The following is an 18,004-nucleotide window of genomic DNA, read 5'->3' as shown; positions in this document are numbered from 1 at the left end:
GTTTGGTCCAGGACCCTGTGGACCGTAGGTGATCCTCAGATGTCAGACAAATGCACCTGAATCGGCCTCAGAGGCACCCTGAGAGGCATGTGTCCTCAGTCCCATTTCGCAGATGAGGAAAGTGGAGGCTCAGAGTGTGAGGGGATGTTTTGCACGGGCTCCAACAAGGGTAGGCCCACCTTGGGGAACTTGCTCTCCTCGTCGATGAGGGAGATGATGTTCATGGGCTTGTTGGCGATCATGTCCAGAGCGTCCTGGTTGTCAGTGAACTCGATGTGCAGCCAGTCGATGCTCTCCAGGTCGTACTCCTCCTGCTCCAGCTTGAACACGTGCCGCACAAAGAACTGTTGCAGGTGCTCGTTGGCGAAGTTGATGCAGAGCTGCTCGAAGCTGCAGGGTGCACAGGGCACGGGTGAGGTGCTGGCCTGGCCTGGGCCCCATGTACAGCACACCCTTGGCCACGCGGTGCTCCCATCACGGGCTCTCCAGCCTCTGAGGTGAGCGCCATTGTCAAGACCCGCCCCCCCCCCCCATCCCGGAGGTGGAGAAGGGGACACTGAGTCAGAAGAGAGGGCTACCGGGTGGGCACCAAATCCCTGGAAGAGCACCTGGGAGAGGAAGAGCCAAGGCACTGGGTAGGGGCGGGCAGAGAGGGGCGTGAAGAGGGATCCAAAGCCATCAGGGGAGGTGGGAAGTCGGCTGATGAGATTCAGGTTTAAAGGCAGAGATGTGACACCTGTTATGTCCATGTTGTGAAAGAAAATTCCCACAGAGCAGAGCCCCTTGTGGTACCTGTTCACAGCAAAGTTCTCGAACCCAAAGATGTCCAGGAGGCCGATGGACCGGCGAGAGCTCTTCACTTCCTGGGAGGGGGGCTTGTAAATGGCTGCATTGATCTTGTCCACTATCCACACAAAGAGCCGCCCGTAGATGCCCTGCGAGGGGGCTGTGTCAGCCGCTGTGCCCAGCATGCCCTCCCCAGAAGATCCCGGGCCGTCATGGCCTCACTCAGCCCCTTCTGTGCTATTTGAAACCCCCTAGCCTTTCCTCAAGCTTTTCCCTTTGCCTTGGATCACCTTTTCCTGCTAGAACAATTCCTTCTCCTTGTCAAAGCTCTGTCAAGCCTTCCTAACCTCGAAGTTTGAGAAGAAGCCCTCATTTGGGCTCCCATATCTCCATCCATCTCTGTCTCCCTAACAGCACCAAACCTGGTGTGAGGCAGGGGGTGGCAATCTGGACTGTGGAAATGGAAAGGACTGGGGGCCCTCTCCACCTGACCTGGTCCATCTTCAGTGTCTTCCTTAGAGAGACCAGAGAGGGTATTCTCTGGGCTGGGAATAGCACAGCAGACCAAGTACCCAAAGAATATGACCCAGTATGAGGCCCCATGGGGCTGGAGAGCAGAGCAGGCCAGGGATGGAGGACCTGAGGAGACCAGGGCTGGCAGGGCTCCTGAGGAGCATAACAGCCCCTTGTAGGATGAACAGAGCTCAGGAGAAGGTAGACTCTTGCTTAGGCCCCCCCAGAGAGCCAGTGGGCAGGACGCAAACCCAAGAGCAGGTAGGGGTCCAGGCCCAGATGTCCTTCTAGCTCCTTGGACTAATCCCCTCCTGCCCATATCAACAACCTAACACCCCAAGGGGTGGAGTGAGCCAGTGCCACTCCACAAACGGCCCACCTTGACGAAGGCATCTCGTACATCCAGCGCCTGCTCCCTGCTGAGCGGGGTGGACACCGTCTCCCCGCGGGTGATGAGGGTGCGGCTGGTCAGACAGTTCATCAGGTCTGGGGGGTTCACCTGGCAGGGCAGCATCCAGGCCCTCAGCCAGCCACCCGCAGCCCATCCCTCCCTCCCCCCACACCGGAGAACTCCCCTCCCCCTGTCCAACCAGGCCTTGCTCAACCCGTTTCCTCCACTGAGAACGCCTTCCCCACAGCCAGATCCCCCCCAACTGTCAAACCCTACCCAAACACTACCCAGAAGGACTGCTCTCTCCTTGACAGCCTTAGCATGTTACCTGGCCCTCTTAGGACTGGGGCAGACCCTGGCTTTATTCATCCCAGTTTTCAAACCCAGGGCAGAGCCTAGTAAGCCTTTGCTAAAACACCAACGGGCCAGCTCACCCCCGATCCCCTGTGCCCTACATCATCCCCAGGAGCAGTGGGGCTAGGGCAGCAAGGCTCCTGGGTGCTGGGCTCCACTCCCCCTCTGAGACCCGTGCCCAGCACAGATCCTACCTACCCACAGTTGGTTCTCCACATTGAACTTCCAGAATTCTCCAAAGCAGACGGCCCCAGCTTCCAGGTTCCCACATCCCAGCCCCCTGAACCTGAGTCAAAACTGTCCCTCTGAGAGAAACAGAAGCAGCCCTGGGGACAGAAGGCTGGACACTGACCTCAAGCAGGGACGCAGCTGTAGCCAGGGATGGGGAGAAGAGGACCTCACAGGCATCCAGGTTTTCAAACGTGCGGGCTGTCAGCAGCAAGGGGGCACAGGGTCAGGAGAGGGAGGGCAGGCATGGGGGAAAAGGGCAGGCTAGGAGGGCCAGGCTGTCAGGGGTCCTGCTTTGTCCACAGAGGCCATCAGCGCTGCGGTCAAGTGCTTCTCTGGGTCAATGTATGTTCTCATCATGAGCTATAGGCACCCTGAGGGCAGGAACTGTGTATGCCTAGCACCTGGCACCATGCCTGGCACCCAAGTGGAGACACTGACAGTCATGCCCCTCTCCCCTCGTACTCCTCCACCCTAGACGCCCAGAGTGCTCAGTGGCAGCCCTGGCTCCTATGAAGCAGGGTTTGTACCTGCTGGGATGGAAACTGAGCCACAATCCCCCACAGGTGGGGCTAGGAACCACAGGTGGCTAGGTGCTGAGCTGCCTTTGGACTCCGTGCAGGGGTGGGGTGGAGTGGGGTGGGGGTGCACCATCCGGGCCCCTCACCCTCATACTGCAGGTTGCCCAGGTGCAAGATGGAAGCCAGGAGCTTCGAGATCTCCCAGTTCTCAGTGTCTGTGAACATGAGCACCTTCATTGCTGAGCGGATGTTGGCGTACTCCTGGCTGTCCTCCCGGCCCTCACAGGTTATGCAGTTACCCTGGTGGGAGGGGTGGGAGAGTGGGGTGCAGGAGGCCATCGGCAAGGCCGTAGGGACCTCCAGAGAGGCAGTACCTGGGATGCAGGGCCCCCTCTGCCAGGCCGAGCCAATCTAGGATGCTGGGCACTGACAGGACTCTGCCTCATGACGTGTGCCCACGAGACACGTGTGTGCGCACGTAGCTTCTTATCCAGCTCCAGGAAGTGTCTGGGAAGGCCTGTCACACCTATAGCACACACACTCCTTTGTTGTCCCACGTTCCTCATTTGCATCCATGCGGCCTGGCCCAGCCCAGCCATGGGTTCTCCCCAGGGCTAAGGAAGCTGGTACCCCCCGAACCTGTTTGTACACACACACACCCCCTCCAACCAGTGCTGGGTGGCAGCCACGGTCCTGGGGCCCACTTCTCGCTGGTGGCCAGCCAGCAGCAAGAGGCTGGCACCAGGCTCTGTGACCAGTGAGGCTGAAGCTGCAACAGCCTGTGCCCTATAGTCTTGGGGGTCCTGGCAGAGATCTCGGTCTTCACATCCTCGAAGGCTGAACTAATAGCACGTGTGTGCAGGCAGGTCTGTGCACGTGTACACGTGGGCGTGTGTGTCTATGCGTCCCCGGGTCTAGGAGGTCTATGCACATTTAGGAACGTGTAGATCTGTGATGACAATTCATCTAGATGCACATGCAGCTGGGAAAACGCCCAAGGTCGGGACAGGCCTTATGGCACATACAAGCCCAGAGTTGCCTGGGGGCAGGGAGGATCCCGCCCGCCAGGCCTGGAGCTGGGGAGGGGCCGAGTGGACTGCCCCCCCCCCCCCCCCCCCCCCCCCCGACCTCGCTGGGACAGGTGTCTCCCTCCCTGGTGCCCTGCCCAAGCCTCACCATAGCCAAGTAGTTATAGTCTGTGGCCTGGCCCAGGCCCAGCTTCTTCTTCTGATCCGCACTCATGCCCTCCAGCATGCAGTAGAACACGTGGTAATTTCTTTCATCGGGAGCCTGAAAATGGGGTACAAGGTGTTGGGGGGCAGGGGCAGGAAGAGCAGGAAGAGGCATCAGAAACCAGACAGTCAAGACTGAGACATGGTTTACTGTTTTACCAAATGACTTCCACAAAAAAGCCCCTACGGGTAGGTTTCATGGCAGGAATTCAGGCCCTGAGACAAGCCGGCAGCAGCATAGGGACGATCCAGACTACACATACCCCCCCACCCCCCCGCCCCTGAGGCCGGGGGTCCTGTGCGGGTCAGCTCTGCCCCGGGCTCGGGCCCACCTGACGACAGACACGTGACTTTTCCAGCAGGTACTGCTCGATCTTGGCACCCTCGATGGCACCTCGCTTGTTGAAGTGGATATCGATGTACTTCCCAAAGCGGCTTGAGTTGTCGTTGCGGATGGTCTTGGCGTTCCCAAATGCTTCGGGGTGGGGAGAGGGTCACGGGCAAGGTCAGCACCCACCCAGCCACCCAGCCCCACTCTGAGAGCCCTGGCCCTACCTTCCAGGATGGGGGTGGCTTCCAGCACCTGCTGCTCGATCCACGAGTGCTGCCCACTGATGGCCGCCAGGAACTGCAGGATCAGCTTTGTGCTCTCTGTCTTCCCTGCCCCAGACTCCCCACTGCAGGGGAGACCCGGAGAGGGGTAGGACCCGTCACAGCCCGCACTGGCCCTCTCCCTACGGGGCTTTGGCCCAAGCCGCTTCCCCCACCCGCGCCTCCCCCTACCCAGTCTGTAAAGTAGGCTGACAATATGGACCCTTCAGGGATGGGGAAAGGCCACAGCAGCTCGGTGCTCTGCCACAGCCAAAGGTACTTTCCTTCCCCTTTATTTAGACACAGACGACCCCTCCATCTATACTTGCCATAGAGCATGGCATATGTTGATGCTAGACCAATGCTCTGTCCTATTACCCTTTGCCCAGCAGAGAATAGGAACCTAAAATTTCACCTGACTGTAACTTAACAGAACCCAGTAATGAACAAGGTAGGCCTCAAATGCTAACAAGAACTTTGGCAGCATTAATAGAGATATAAGGCCTGAGAAAGGGGAGGTGATTCTCCATGAGGCACTAGCAGGAGCACAAAGTTGGAGCTCCAGTCTGGTGCCGGGCTACCCACCTGATGATACAGCACTGGTCACGGCTGTTGCGTTTCATGTTGAAGTAGCAATTATCGGCAATGGCAAAGATGTGGGGGGGCATCTCCCCAATCTTCTTGTTGGTGTACTGGCGGATGTGCTCTGGTGAGTAGATGGAGAGCAGCTGGTAGGGGTTCACAGCCACTAGAATGGAGCCTGTGTACGTCTGCGGGCAAAAAGGGACGAAGAACTCACCACTTCCCGTGAGGGAGGCTCTGACTCTAGATAAAGTTCTCAGGCTCTGCGCTGCTCCATTCCTCTGGAAGGGACAGCCCTGACTTTGGAGTCACATGACCTGGGGTCAGAATCCAGCGTCTCTAGGAGCTGAGAGTGGGGCTGTCAAACTAACATTGGGTCTAGGTTGGAGTAGGTGCTCAGTGAGATCTGATGAAGGGAGGAACAAGTGGGGAGAAAGGGAGCGTCTCTGAGTCCCCATTTTCCATATCGTTATCTGTAAAATGGGCATAATGTAACTGTTTATAAGGATTAGGAGGTAGTGTACTTTAGAAGTCATAGCACACTGCAGGTATTACTCAAATTACTCAAAAGTATGGTCCCCACTTTTGCCTCCAAGCCCTGTATCCCAAAGGTTTGGAGTAACATTCATAAACCAGACCAGTCTGGAGCAGAGGCTAGGTTGGTCCAGGGGGAGTGGAACCAAATCATAACAGGTTGAAGGGGCTGGGGGATGTGGTTTGGGGGCTGGGTAGGCCCCAGTCTCCATAGCACTGCCCCAGGGCAGAGGGGCCCCTGTGTTCCGGGGGACAGGACAGCTCCAGCCATCCTGGCCAGCACAGGTGCAGGGACCCGGTGCACCTCAAACTAACAGGGGCCTTTCTCTCCTTGGGCTCCTCTGTCGGTGCACTAACTGGCCACCTGTGTACAAGATTTCCTGCTGTGAGGCCGGGGCCCTGCCACACAGGGGACGACATGGCCCGGGCCTCTAGCTACCAGGCAGAATAAGGTGCCCAGGGATCACTGCTCCCTCCACTTGCCCCTCCCCACCCCAGCTTGAAAAGGTCAGGCTCAGCCTATAATCGGTGATGGATATATTGACATCTGGGCCTGGAGAGACTGAAGAAAGGTGTGACCACCAACGGGAAGTGACAGTCCGGCCCCTGTCGCCTCCCACCAAGGGCTTAGTGCATCACCCCAGAAGCCTCAGCCCAAGGTAGCCATGCAGGGAAAGGGCTGCTGCCAGCACCCCATTTCAGGGGAAATGCCCCAACCAGGGCCGGGACGGCTGTGCGAAGCAGCCCTGGGCTGCACAGCCCAGACCTGGGTTCCAGTTCTGGCTCTACCTGCCCTGGGCCAGGAGAACTGGCCATTTAGTGCCCTTCTCTGGGCCCTGGAGGATGCTCCCCTGCCATCCAGGCTCTCCCTCCAAGCAGCCCCATGCCAGAAGCAGCAGAGCCTGACCGTGCTGACCACCCCACTGCATGCAAGAGCCCAAGCAGGCAGAGATAGGGTGGAGTGGGGACGCAGGCTGAGGGACCGGCCAGGCCAAGCACGTACGGACAGCCAGAGCCAGCTCTGTGCCACACTCACCCGCCCTCCACAGTTGGTCTGAGGTTGGAAAGTGGGGAACAGGAGACAAGAGAGCTGCTCAGTGGGGAATGGGGACATAAGGGCATTCTCCACTAAGAACACCCCACACAGCCCAGGGCTGGGCTAACTTCTCAGATCAGAGCCCACGAACCTCCAGCTCCAGGGCACTCAGACCCATCATCTACAGCTCAGCCCTGCCTGGCTATGGGAGCCAGCTGACCGTCTGTCCCCAGGCGGGGGAGTCAGCCGCAAAGAACATATCTTTGGCAGATCGCTTTGCTTCTCTACACCTCAGTCTGCTCATCTGTAAAGGGGGGATGGTTAACACCTACCTCCCAGGGCTATGGAATGACTGAAGGGCTTACATAACCTTTGACATGTGCCCGCTTATGGAGTAGCCGTCCTTAAGTGCCTCCTTCCTTTCTTCTTGGTGGTTCCTCAATAACATGGCACTGAAGGGCGCCTGGGTGGCTCAGTTGGTTAAGCGTCCATCTTCGGCTCAGATCACGATCTCACAGTTCGTGAGTTCAAGCCCCACGTCAGGCTCTGTGCTGACAGCTTGGAGCCTGCTCCAGATTCTGTGTCTCCCTCTCTCTCTGTCCCTACCTGCTCATGCGTTCTCTCTCGCTCTCAAAAATAAACATGTAAAAAATAAAAAAATTTTTTAAACAACCTGACATCAAACCGCCTGGTCTGTGATCGCCATGTGGCAAGAGGCTGGCTCCAAGCAGTCCTTTAAGGACCCTCCACTGAGACACATGGGGAGGCTGACAGAACATCCTGGGAGCTGGGGAGGGAAAGCTAGGGCCTGTAGGAAGCAGCCGATTCCTCTGGTGGGGAAGGGGGTGCGGCGTGGGGAGAGGGGGAGTGAGGGCTGGTCGTGGGAACCAAGCACAGAGGCGTGAAAGGGCATGGCATTTGGAAGGTCTGTCGGAGAAAGGTCATCTTGGCAGCTGTGGGAAGATGAATGGTTGTCCCCGAAGCTGGAGGTAGAGACACCAAAGCAGACCTAATGAGCTGGTCAACAGGGGCAGCCAGAGCCAGACAGAGGTGGCCCTGGGAGCAGATTCGGTGACCAAGTGCCGGGCCAGCCAGTGCCAAGAGGATGCACAGATACACTCCGAGAAGCCTTCCTGCGGCGGGCCTTGGGCCCTCCTCTCCCCTGCATGGCTTCCAGGGCCCTTCCCGCTCTACCCACAGGCCAGAGAGCAGCAGCAGCCCCCAAGCCCCTGCCTCTTGGACATCCCCCCTTCCGTCCACACGCCTGCCCAGACTGGACCCCACCCTCCCCTCCAACCCTGCTCCCTCTCAGCCAGCCCAACTTGGCCAGCAGAACCCCACCATCCTTCGCCCACGGCGGGACCTGGGAGGCCCCCTTTGCCTCCCTCTCCTTCATACGAGCCCAACTCTCTCCATTGGCACAGCCACACCCCTGACGCTGGCCACCACGGGCTCTCAACAGACCACTGCAGGCGCCTCCCGTCTGGTTCCCAGCTTCTGTGCTACCCTCACCCCCTACAATCTACCCTCCACTCTGAGCCAGGGCCAGCTTTTTAAATTTTTTTTTTTTAACGTTTATTTATTTTTGAGACAGAGAGAGACAAAGCATGAACGGGGGAGGGTCAGAGAGAGGGAGACACAGAATCCAAAACAGGCTCCAGGCTCTGAGCTGTCAGCACAGAGCCCGACGCGGGGATTGAACTCACAGACCGCGAGATCATGACCCCAACTAAAGTCGGCCGCTTAACCGACTGAGCCGGCCAGGCGCCCCAGGGCCAGCTTTTTAAAACGTGGCTGTGTCACACCCCTGCTGACAACCGTCAGGCAATTTCCCACGGCTACAGGACACAAGACGCCAGAGTCCTGGCCTTCACCAACAGCATCCCACAGCCAGGAGGCTCCCTCCACATTAAACCTTCAGTTAGAAGCACCAACTCCATCCCCCCACCCCGCCCCCCGCCAGCCCAGCTAAGATGAGATGATCCCCCCCTTCAGGAAGCCAGGCAAACTCCTATGTGCCCGCATGATCCCCATCACTTGGCCCACCTGACTCCTCTGCAATTCTGGTTCAAGGGCTCTGCCCCCTAGCCTCACTGTTCCTTCTACCCAGGCCTGGCACCGCGCATTAACTGGGGCCCAGAGGAAAGAGCAGAGAAGGGATGTGAGGGGACAGCCTGTCAGCAACTCTTAGGCAGCCTTGCCTATAGTGACAGGAAGGATGGCCCTGGGCTGTGGTGCATGGAAAAGAAGCACAGAACAGGGTAGAGAGAAATGCTACTATTTGTGCAGAAAAAAAATTTTTTTACATGTAATTTTATATCATATTCAATATAGATCATAGATACAGTCTTTGTCTTGGAGGACAGATAAGAAATCGGCCGTGGTTTTCTCTGTGGCAAGAGGACAACTTTCCAGCTTACAGTACGTGTGCCCATTTCAGAACAGCTAATGGAAGCAAGGCCGCTTCTGTCAGTGAGGACGTCCCCCGCCCCCCACACCGCAGAAGGGCAAGAACACCAATCTGCCAGCTGGACCCCTGTTGGGTGCGGGACGTTGCCACTGCACTCGGTTGCTGCCTGTGCTCCTCAGGAGGCCAGCGGGAGGAGTTATACAGCCCTTTCCAGATGGGAAAGCAGCCTCTGGGAAGCAGAGGGACTTTGAGATCAATTCACGAGAAGCAGGGGGCAAGCAAGGAGACTCAGGCCCGTTCTGCCCCCACCGGTCCCCCAAGGCTCTCAGCTCTGCTCCCTGAGCCCCTCTGGCCTCCTCTCTCCCTCCAAGGGAGGTTAATGCCCAGCTGCCCAGCACAGGCTTCCTGCTCGAGCCTCCAGGAAGAAAAACCTGCCTTTGGGGCCACAGGTTGGGAGGGGGAGAGATAACGACTCTTTCCAAGCCAGGACACAACACACGTGGTCTCTAGGGGCCCCAAGTCCCCAAGCAGAGTTCCAGAACCTCTCTGGAGCCAGAGACACACTCCAGGAGATGTGACAGGAATGGCTCCGCCTCTGCCAGGAAGCTGTCAGGCCTGTCAGGCCTGGAGCCTCTTAGCCTGCCATGGAGACCAAAACACATCCTGGGCACACGCACCTTCCCAGAGTCACAGAGGTGCTCACCCAGAAAGTCTCCCCACCGTGTCAGAGGGAAGTCTGGGACCAGAGAGGAGCAGGGACTCCCCAAAGGCCACCTGCCAAGACTCGGACCCGGGCCGGCCTATTCAGCATTAGGGAGCCCAGAATTCTCACCAGCCATGCCCCTTGCTCCCTGTGGGACCCAGGGGTTGCCAGGTGTCTTCTGGGGGTCCTCCCCCCATTGGGGGTGTCCAGAGCTGATTTTTGGCCCTAGGGTGCTTTCCCTCAGGCTTCTAGGGATGGGCTAGCTGGAGTGGGCATGCCCAAGGCAGACAGTCAGGGAGAGGGCATCACCCAGCCCAGGGCTGTGAGCAGCTGTGGTAATCTGAGGAAATCCTGGGTACATGGGGCTGTGCCCAGGGTAACCCAAGCCATGAAGTGACCAGGGGTTGCCATGGTTAGGGACAGGTATGGTTTCTGAGTGGGACAATGGCCCGGTTGCTTCTTCAAAGCTCTAGTCCTACCCCATCTACCCAGTCACAGCACCAGAGAGTTGGCAAGTTGAAACCCTGTACTGGGCAATCGTTGAACATGGCTCCCCAGACCCACACACACCCAGAATCTTAGGCCCATGGACCAACTGAGCTGGGGACCCCCCAGGTGCCATATTTTGATTTCCTGAACAAGAAGGCAACTTAGGCACCGTACCTCGAGTCGGTGTCCTACCCCCTCTCCCTCACCCAGAGAAGAGACCACCAGAAAGGTAACTGGTGAGAAAAAGTGGTATAGATCTTGGAGCTTTCTGGAGAATCCATAAGCCTCTTGGATTCTTTTCTTTGGTCCCCTTCTCAGGCTATTCAAGGACCCAAAGCTGACTTCTCTGCTAGCTCCCAGCTAGTCTATCCCCCCAAATTTCACAAAGAAGATTTGTTCTTCTCAAACTGGAGTTTTTTTCTTCCCCTCTCCTTTATGAATGTTGTGTTTGCCTTTGTTCTTTGATTCAGCCCACCAACTATCCCTCACATGTGAGGAACCAGTTGGCCCGTAAGAATCACTACACTGTGTGCAAAATAACCAATGACATGCCTCTGGTTATTCTTAGACATGGTCTGTGGGGTCTCTGGTGGGGACAACTCCCATCTGACCCAGCTTCTCCGTGTGAAGGGGTCCTCGGCCTCCTCCTGACAGGATACTGGGTCAGGACATCAGCTCTGGCAGTGGCCTCCCTGTCCCCACTTAGCTCTGGACCCAAGTGTTAGACTCCACCCAGCCCCAGGAGAGCAGCCAGAGAGAGCCTCAGGACCCTCCTGTGTCCACATGCCATCGAGGGGGAGGAGCAATGAGGGAACCACCAAGAACTGGGGCACAGACACCAGTGGATCCCCATAGGGGATCTCTGGCCTGGGCTCGAGTTCTAGCACCATCCTCCTGTCTGGATGCTGCTGCTCATGTCTGGAGGTGCCTTCTGTGCCCTGCCCCCGCTCTGGGTGAGGGAAAGGGTGAGAGGGGCTTCATCAGTGCTAAAGGGCTCCCTGTAAAAGCCACTTGTGCTTACTCAGGGGACGAATGTTAAGGGCCTCAGCACAGAGGCATAGGGGGGCCTGAAGTGGCAGAGGGTCCCAGGGTGGGGAGGGTAGCAGAGGGCCTCCCTGGAGGGTGAGTGGTCACAATTCCAGGGCTTCTGAGAGGATGGATCCCTGACCTTGACACAGCTCCTTGCTGGGATTGCTCAGGGACAACTTCAGGGCTTCCAGCCCTGTCTCCCTGGCTGCTCTTCACAGTCCTGACAACCTGAGTGACCCTGTGTCACTCACTTACCAGGCGCAGTCCTGCCTCCAGCCTCCTATCCAAGCAGCGCCCCTTCCTGAATGCTGCATCACCTACCTCTGGGAACCCCACCTTTCTCCCTAAGCTGGGAGCAAAGGCCGCACTCCTACAGGCCTGCTCTGTCTGCACTTTTCAGACGCTTATCACCACGTGTGTCCCCCAAGCATGTCCCCTATAGCAGCCTGCCTGGGGATCTGCCTGAGGGTGAGGGTGGGGGTGGGGAGGGTTGCTCTGTCCTGCTCTCTCCTTTTTGTGACACAGCCCTGGTTTCCCTCACTGGGAGCTGCTGGAGGGAGGCGCTGGGTCAGAGACATGCAGTGACCCCAGCACAGAGCTCTGGGCCTGGCTAAACATCCCGCAGACTTAGTTTCCCAGTCTTAAAGTGGGACTATGGGACTAGCCCAGCAGTTTTCAGAGTGTGGCCCAGAGATCTCTGAACGCTCAGAGAACTTTCAGGAAATCTGTAATCTTTTCCACCTCCGTATCTTTGCAGCCAGCTTTTCCTCATACCCTTCAACCCCACATCATCGCATCAGGCTGGATGTGAAGCAGATATGAGAATTAGTTGTCTCCTATTAAGCCAGACATTAAAGGTATTTGAAAAAAATATATAAAATAATACCACTCTCCTCACTACTTTTGGGGGGTATATATGCAGTTATTTTCCATAAAAATGTTTCCTATAATAGATTTTTATGGTTATTTTTTAATGTATTGATACATTTGTGAAGTTTCTCAGTTTCAAGCTCTAATATGGTAAATATCAATAGATAAAGCCTACGTTAATAAATGCTCTGGGAGGGGTGCCTGGGTGCCTCAGTCAGTTAAGCGTCTGACTTCGGCTCAGGTCATGATCTCCTGGTTCATGAGTTTGAGCCCCACATCGGGTTCTGTGCCAACAGCTCAGAGCCTGGAGCCTGCTTCAGATTCTGTGTCTCCCTCTCTCTCTGTCCCTCCCCTGCTTACACTGTCTCTCTCTCAAAAATAAATAAACATTAAATATAAATAAATAAAAAATAAATGTTCTTGGGAATCCTCAATTTTAAGAGCATAAAAGGTTCCCAAGGCCAAAAAGTGTGAGAGCCTGTAGAGACAATAGCCTCCGTGGGCCCTTCGTGTTCTGATGGTCTTTGAACCCACCTCTTGGAATCAGCTCAGTCCTGGCCGAGTGAGACTATTTGTCCTTGTCAAGTTTCAAGGTGAAAGAACGTGGAGGATGTGTATGACTGGTTCTTATATCAAGGTTTTGTGGGGTCAAGGATCATGTTCCTTCCTCCATCCCCTTCTGAGGATAGAGACTCTGGGCCCATCCTAGTGTTGACCTTGAGGACCAATGGCAGGCCCCGCCCCCACAGCAAACCCAGCGGGGGACAGCCGTTCCCCATCTCTGGGCAAAGCACAGAAGCGGCTCACCCACCGGCCCAGGCCTCCCAGTGGTTTCAAGGCCTAGGGAGACGCATGAACCCGGGGTGTATACCGCTCCCTCCCCCAACCACAGACCACAGAAGCCTAGGCCCCAAAGAAAGGATGGTTCAGAACAAATGGCTGGGGACAGAAGAGCCCCTGACTGCCTCGGGAGAACAGGGCCCTCGGGAGAACGGCCCCTGGCGGGTGGGCGGGGCAGCACTCACGTAGATGAGATGGTCCCGATAGCGGATGAGCAGGTTGCGCAGGATGCCAGCTTCATTGAGGTCTCCCAGGCGGATCATGTCCTCCACGCCATGGACCGACGTGGGATGCATGGGCTTGATGTGCGTGGCGTTCTGCGGGGAGATCCAGTGTTCCTGTGGGGAGGCACGGTGGCTACCGTCAGGTGGCTCTTCTGGGACCCAGGCTGCGCTCTGCTGGGCAAGGGGCCCAGGAGGGGCAGGAATCCTGGGTCCGCGCAGCCCTGGTAAAGGCCTTGTCCTTTCCCGTGGCCAAACACGATCATTATCAGGTTTGTGCTCACGCCCACACTCTATGGACCACTCCTCCTCTTCTTAGGGAATTCTCTCTACAGACCTAAAAGATGGGCAGTGCAGGGACTTTGGCCCCACTTTGGATTCTCACAAAGGGAATTAGAGTCCCCCCAGTCTCTTCGCAGGATGGAGTGGAAAGTGTTAGTAGACTGGACTTCAAATTACACCGGAAGCGATTTCAGACAGTGCCAAGAATAAACCAACGGGCATACAGGATAGAGATAAGGGACGGAACTACCTTAGGGTGGTCAGGAACTACCTCTCCAAGGAGGTGACATTTGAGCTGAGATCTGAATGACAAGAAAGGGCCCCCTGAAGATATAGAGAGGGCATTCCAGGCCCAGGGAATAGCAAAAGCAAAGCCTCTGAGGTCGACAAAGGCAGGGCCATAGCAGTGGAGATGGAGAGAAGTAGATCTGTTTGAAATAGAGCTCACAGGGCTTATGGATGAAGGTGGCGCAGGGGTGAACTTTCAGTGCGCGGGAGCTGATGCGGAAACTAGGAGAGAGGTTGCCCCGTGGCTCTTCCTATGCTCCCCTGTAATATCTCCTCCTCGGGCAGGGGGTGGCTTCTGGTGGTACGTCTGGCCAATAGCATTGGCAGTTTCAACAAACCCGCAGATGGCTCCTTCCTTCCCCAAGGTGGTCTCCAGCACCTTCTCCTCACAATCCTAGCATCTCAGGGAGGGGAGAGTCTGACTGTGCTCTGGAGTGTGGCTGCAGCCTGAATGAGCCCCCACAGCCCTCTGGGGGCCCCTCCCTGCTCCCAAATGCCAGAACCCTGGGAGCTCCAGGGGTCTGACTTTCGGGAACAGGGGAGAAGGGGAGCCCTCTGCCCACACCCAGCTCAGGCCCTCAGACTTGGTGAGTTAGTGTGGTGCACACAACATGTTCTCTCCTGCCTCTTTCTCTTCTGGGTCCCCCTCTGGGATAACCAACCCCAACAGCTAGTCACTAGCAGGAATCTGGGGCATGAGCCCCTCATCCTGTCCCATCCCCAATCCAACTGGTCACCCTGTCCTACTCATGCAACCCTCTGAAGGGCTGCTGCTGAGTGAGCAGTGCCTTCCTCGCCACCTCGAGCCCCTACTCTGATCCAGACGGCCATCTCTTCCCTGGCCCTTGCTGCCCTCCACCTCACACCCAGCTCTCCCCTGCAGTCCTACATCCCCTGGGGGCTTCCTCAAGTACCTGTCTGATCCCATCATTCTGGGGCTTGGAGCCTTTCCCTGCTTCGCCACCCTCTTCAGCGTGGCATTCAAGGGCCAGCCTGAGGTGGACACAGGGACATGTGGCCTTTGCTCCAGCACACCCCGCCGCCCGTAGTTCTAAGCCAGAGAAGGTTGGTCTCCACTCCCCCAAATGCCTCTGTCGCCTTGCTCATGCGGTCCCCCTTACTTCCCTTCCACCCAGCCTTTGAGGTCCCACTCAAGGTTTTCCCAGTTTCTAAAGCCTCTGCTGACCACGCTGCCCAGCCTCACATGCTCCACTGTTCCATCCCCCTCACCTCCACCACAGGCCACGTCAGGGCCTCCTCTGGGCTCTCACATTGCCTGGGTCTCCCACTGCGAGGCAGTGGTCACCCTGGGCTGCTGTTGTCTGAATGGAGTTCTGACCTCCCAACGTGCCCAAAGGCTGGGGGCTCATGGAGGCCAGATTCCAGGTCTTCCACATCCTGGGTCCACAGTGCCTCATACATGGGCCAGACACAAATGATGTGGCAGGAAATCTGCTAGGACATGACTAACTGGTGACCACTGGACCAGTTCTGAATTAGAAGCGGGAATCCTAGTCATGGAGAGACCCTAATAGTCCCTCATACCCGCCCTCTCACTTCGCCTGGACCAGAGTAGGATGGGGGCCTGCACAATACCCTCAGAGGGATCAGGGACAGGGCTAGCCATATAGCCTACAACTCCAACTGCCCTGGCATTTCAGGGCACCTCCTGGGCCAGAGGCATTTCCATCCAGGTCAGGCCCTCACACGGCCCTCCCTGAGGCATGAATGGGCCGGATGGTGAGATCGAAGAACCCGCCTGGACTTTCCAGTCCTGAGTGGAACATTCCTCTCTCCCATTTTATCCTATTTCTTGATAAAAGCTGATCCAGTTGGAAAATTCCCTCTGCCTGGTCCCTGCTCACAGACTTGGTGCTAGGCTCTGATGCAGGCCAGAGGGAAGAGGGTGCCTGGGCAGGCTGTCTGCCTCTCCCATTGACCCCAGCCTCTGGCCCCCATAATCCTTACCCTAACAGTTCAGCCCAGAGGTAAGAGGCGGCTCAGCCACCACGTGACCCTGTAAACTCTGTGCACGCCACCTGGCTTTCCTGAGCTTCCATGACCTCATCTATGAAATCGGAGTTAGAAGAACAGTCCCTTCTTCTTGGGGACACTGGGGGAATTAACTGATACACTAAAGGTCAACCTTTGTTTTACTCCCACCATGTCTAAAAAGCGCTGGTGCCTGGTAATAGCCCAACCAGGGCTGGGTATTATTACTCTTATACTTTCTGGTTTGACAGAGGAGATCTATGTTCTCATTTGTTCCTCATAAAATCCCACAGCAGAATCACCAGCCCCCATTTAATAGCGAGGAGTCACACTCAAGTGACAAAGTGGCTTACCCAGTTAAATGGCAGAACTGAGCCTCTCCCTCCCCCTTTCCTGCACAAAGGGGACTCCCAACTGAGGTCAGCACCCCTCAGGTCAATGTCCACAGGCACTTATAGCACAGATCAAAGTGTAACCAGGGCACAAACTGAGACCTGGCTCTGAAGGAATGCCGGCGGGGGGGAGGAGGGGGGAGGACGGGGAAGGAGGGGGGAGGAGGGGGAAGGAGGGGGGAGGAGGGGGGAGGAGAGGGGAGGAGAGGGAAGGAGAGGGAAGGAGAGGGGAGGAGAGGGGAGGAGAGGGGAGGAGAGGGGAGGAGAGGGGAGGAGAGGGGAGGAGAGGGGAGGAGAGGGGAGGGGAGGGGAGGGGAGGGGAGGGGAGGGGAGGGGAGGGGAGGGGAGGGGAGGGGAGGAGAGGGGAGGAGAGGGGAGGAGAGGGGAGGAGAGGGGAGGAGAGGGGAGGAGAGGGGAGGAGAGGGGAGGAGAGGGGAGGAGAGGGGAGGAGAGGGGAGGAGAGGGGAGGAGAGGGGAGGAGAGGGGAGGAGAGGGGAGGAGAGGGGAGGAGAGGGGAGGAGAGGGGAGGAGAGGGGAGGAGAGGGGAGGAGAGGGGGGAACATGGCCAATCCCAAGGACTGGGAACACATCTGGAAAAGAACTGGCCTGGTACTGAGTTTAGAGGGATGGGGAACCACGTGATCTGTAGAATAAGGAAAGGAGAGATGTATCTGGCAATGGGAACAGCTTGGGCAAAGGCAGAATGTTAGGATCTCAATGAAGACTGGAACCATAACCATTCATTCATTCATTCAGCAAAGCTTCACAGAGAACTCTCTCTGGACAGATATCTTGTGGGGTCTCAGGGGAACCAGATGGGATTCGCCTAGTCTCGGCTGTCAAGTTAAGAGAGTCTTAGAAGTCAGAGGGGTCAGGTTGGGGGGTAGGAATGAGAACGGGGAAGCCCCTGCAAGAGGGGGCCAGAAGCCCTGGGCCCAGTGCCACTGAGGCAAACCAGACTCTCTGACCTGCTCCCGGCCAGCCAGTCCCATCCCTCCATGCCTGCAGCCCCCACTCTCAAGTCTTTAGTGGGAACAGGTGGGAGGGGAGCTCTGGGATCCAGTGACACAGTTACGGGACACCATCTGACATGCAACATGACCCAGGTGAAATGTAAGCCTGCAGGCATGGTCCCTGGGCCCCACCCTCGGGGCTGCAGGAGGGTGTGTGCCCCTGTCTGTGCTGCCAGCTGAACCTGTGCCCCCTTCTCTGGCTGCAACCTCACAGTGGCTTCCTCTAAGGTCCTAGAACCACAGCCACCAGAATGACGGGGCAGGCACTCCGGTTCTAAAGCCCAGGGACAAAAGCATGGTTTCACGGAATCTGAGCCCTAGAGTCGCCATCGAGATATTGGGAGAGGAAACACATACACAGAGGCCAGAGGTCCTGCGTGCTAATCCCAGCACCATCACTTACCAGCTGCTTGACCAGGCCTGGTGGTCCCTCTCTGTCCCGGTTTCCCCTTGGGGTAACACTGGCTGCCCTCCCTGCCTCTCACAGGTGCTGCGAGGACCCAAAGATGGAGCTTGGGCCAAAGGGCTTTGTGCATCCCACGGCGGGGGGGGGGGGGGGGGGGTCCCTGAAGACTGCAGGAAAAGCAGGATGCCCCTGCCCACCCCTGTGTCCAGGACCTGGCTCCTGGGCTCCTGATCCCTGCCCTTGCCCCGAGGAGAGCCTTCTGCTCCCTGTCACTGTACCCTCTTTTGCCCTCAGCATTCTA

General features: G+C 57.1%; 1 protein-coding gene across 3 annotated transcripts in view; it reads right to left on the bottom strand.

Annotated features, from left to right (window-relative positions):
- The window catches only part of MYO7A (myosin VIIA), an 85,384-nt gene that overhangs the window by 47,609 nt on the left and 19,771 nt on the right, over nucleotides 1-18,004 (bottom strand). For all 3 annotated transcript variants that reach the window (XM_053900125.1, XM_053900122.1, XM_053900124.1), the window contains 10 exons: nucleotides 13,295-13,447; nucleotides 5,202-5,386; nucleotides 4,581-4,702; nucleotides 4,358-4,500; nucleotides 3,970-4,083; nucleotides 2,940-3,093; nucleotides 2,397-2,473; nucleotides 1,679-1,798; nucleotides 793-935; nucleotides 180-390 (listed from right to left, as the gene is read on the bottom strand). In XM_053900125.1, coding sequence (XP_053756100.1) covers nucleotides 180-390; nucleotides 793-935; nucleotides 1,679-1,798; nucleotides 2,397-2,473; nucleotides 2,940-3,093; nucleotides 3,970-4,083; nucleotides 4,358-4,500; nucleotides 4,581-4,702; nucleotides 5,202-5,386; nucleotides 13,295-13,447 — 1,422 coding nt within the window. The remainder of the gene's footprint in view (nucleotides 1-179; nucleotides 391-792; nucleotides 936-1,678; nucleotides 1,799-2,396; nucleotides 2,474-2,939; nucleotides 3,094-3,969; nucleotides 4,084-4,357; nucleotides 4,501-4,580; nucleotides 4,703-5,201; nucleotides 5,387-13,294; nucleotides 13,448-18,004) is intronic.

The sequence above is a fragment of the Panthera pardus genome, unplaced genomic scaffold (genome assembly GCF_024362965.1).
Source record: "Panthera pardus isolate Hobbes unplaced genomic scaffold, ASM2436296v1 HiC_scaffold_12, whole genome shotgun sequence".
In the NCBI taxonomy this organism is placed as follows: domain Eukaryota; kingdom Metazoa; phylum Chordata; class Mammalia; order Carnivora; family Felidae; genus Panthera; species Panthera pardus.
The sequence above is the reverse complement of the archived record's forward strand: the minus strand, read 5'-3'. Positions and strand labels throughout refer to the sequence as shown.